At 72.8% G+C, this 1650-nt stretch overlaps 1 protein-coding gene across 1 annotated transcript in view; it reads right to left on the bottom strand.

The window, feature by feature from the left end:
* Positions 1-1650, bottom strand: part of CELSR1 (cadherin, EGF LAG seven-pass G-type receptor 1) — a gene marked incomplete at its 5' end in the record, with an annotated part of 38529 nt that overhangs the window by 35359 nt on the left and 1520 nt on the right. The window contains one exon of the mRNA XM_012735089.1: positions 36-1647. Within this exon, the coding sequence (XP_012590543.1) occupies positions 36-1647 (1612 nt within the window). The remainder of the gene's footprint in view (positions 1-35; positions 1648-1650) is intronic.

The raw sequence follows: 1650 nt of genomic DNA, 5'->3' as shown, positions 1-1650 counted from the left end.
GCGCCCTCCCCCGCCCCCACGGGCAGGCCACTCACCGGACACGGCCACCTCCATGAGCGCCTCCAGCGGCCGGTTGCTGTCCAGGTCCCGGCTGAGCTGCAGCTCGCCCGAGGCGGGGTCCAGCAGCAGCAGCTGCAGCTCGTTGCCCCGCAGGAAGGCGTAGCTGAGGCTGTCGGAGAGGTCGGGGTCGTGGGCCGGCACGCGGCCGATGACGCCCGCGGGGAAGCTGCCGGGGCCGCCGGCGGCGTAGTGGTTGAAGAGGATCTGGAAGTCGGGCAGCTGCGGCGCGTTGTCGTTCTGGTCCAGCAGGCGCACGCGCACGGTGGCCCGGCTGACCAGCGGCGCGGACGTGGCCTGCACCACCAGCACGTACTCGCGCCGGGCCTCGAAGTCCAGCTCCGCCAGCGCCCGCAGCTCCCCGCTCAGCAGGTCCAGCTGGAAGGCCTCGGGCACGTTGCCCTCCACGATCTGGTACATGACCTGCGCGTTGGGGCCCTCGTCCGGGTCCTCGGCGCGAATCCGGGCCACCACCGAGCCCACCGGGCTGTTCTCCTGCACCCACAGCTCCAGCTCGTCCCTCTCGAACACCGGGGCGTTGTCGTTGATGTCCAGGACGGCCACCTGGACCTCCACCGAGGCGCTCAGGGGCGCCGGGCTGCCCCGGTCCACGGCCAGGGCGCGGAGCGTGTAGGCGGCCACGTGCTCCCGGTCCAGGCGGCGCCGGGTGCGGATCACGCCGGACGTGGGCTCGATGTAGAAGTCCCCGTCCCCGTCGTCCCCGCCCCGGAAGGTGTACAGCAGGCGGCCGTTGGGGCCCGCGTCGCGGTCGCTCGCCGAGACCTGCAGCACGCTGGTGGCCGGGGGCGCGCCCTCGGGCACGGCGGCCTGGTAGCGGTCCCGCAGGAAGCGGGGCGCGTTGTCGTTGGCGTCCAGCACGAGGATCTCCAGGGACGTGGTGTCCGACTTCTGGGGGACGCCGTTGTCGCGCGCCGTGATGGCCAGCGTGTAGGCCGCCTGGTCCTCGTAGTCCAGCTCGGCCGCGGTGTAGAGGGTGCCCGAGTCGGCGTCCAGGCGGAACTGCGGCACGGGGTCCCCCAGCAGGTAGGTGATGCGGGCGTTCTCGCCCGTGTCCTCGTCGGTGGCGGCGATGGTGACCACGGACGTGCCCACCGGCCGGTCCTCGGCCACGCTGGCCGAGTAGTGCGAGCTCTGGAAGACCGGCCGGTGCGTGTTGGCGTCGGTGACGTTGATGAAGACCTGCGCGGTGCGCGCGCGCGCGCCGTCGGACGCCGTCACGGCCAGCACGTACTGCCGCTCCTGCTTGTAGTCCAGCGGCAGCGCCAGGGTCAGGAGGCCGCCGCCGCTCTGGCTGCTGAGCGCGAAGCGGTTCCGGGTGTTGCCGCCCGTCAGCTGGTACGTGATGACGCTGTTGGCGTCGCGGTCGCGCGCGCGCAGCGTCAGCACGCTGCTGCCCACCGCCGCGTCCTCGTTGAGGCGCAGCTCGTACGCCGGCTGCGTGAACGCGGGGTCGTTGTCGTTCACGTCCAGCACCGTGATGGACACGCTGGCCGAGGCGCTCAGGGCCGGCGCGCCGTGGTCCACCGCCTCCACGCCGAAGCTGTAGTGCTCGGCCTCCTCGCGGTCCAGCTC

Source organism: Condylura cristata, unplaced genomic scaffold (genome assembly GCF_000260355.1).
Source record: "Condylura cristata isolate star-nosed mole 26May11 unplaced genomic scaffold, ConCri1.0 scaffold00004, whole genome shotgun sequence".
Classification (NCBI taxonomy): domain Eukaryota; kingdom Metazoa; phylum Chordata; class Mammalia; order Eulipotyphla; family Talpidae; genus Condylura; species Condylura cristata.
This window is presented reverse-complemented; position numbering and strand designations above follow the sequence as displayed.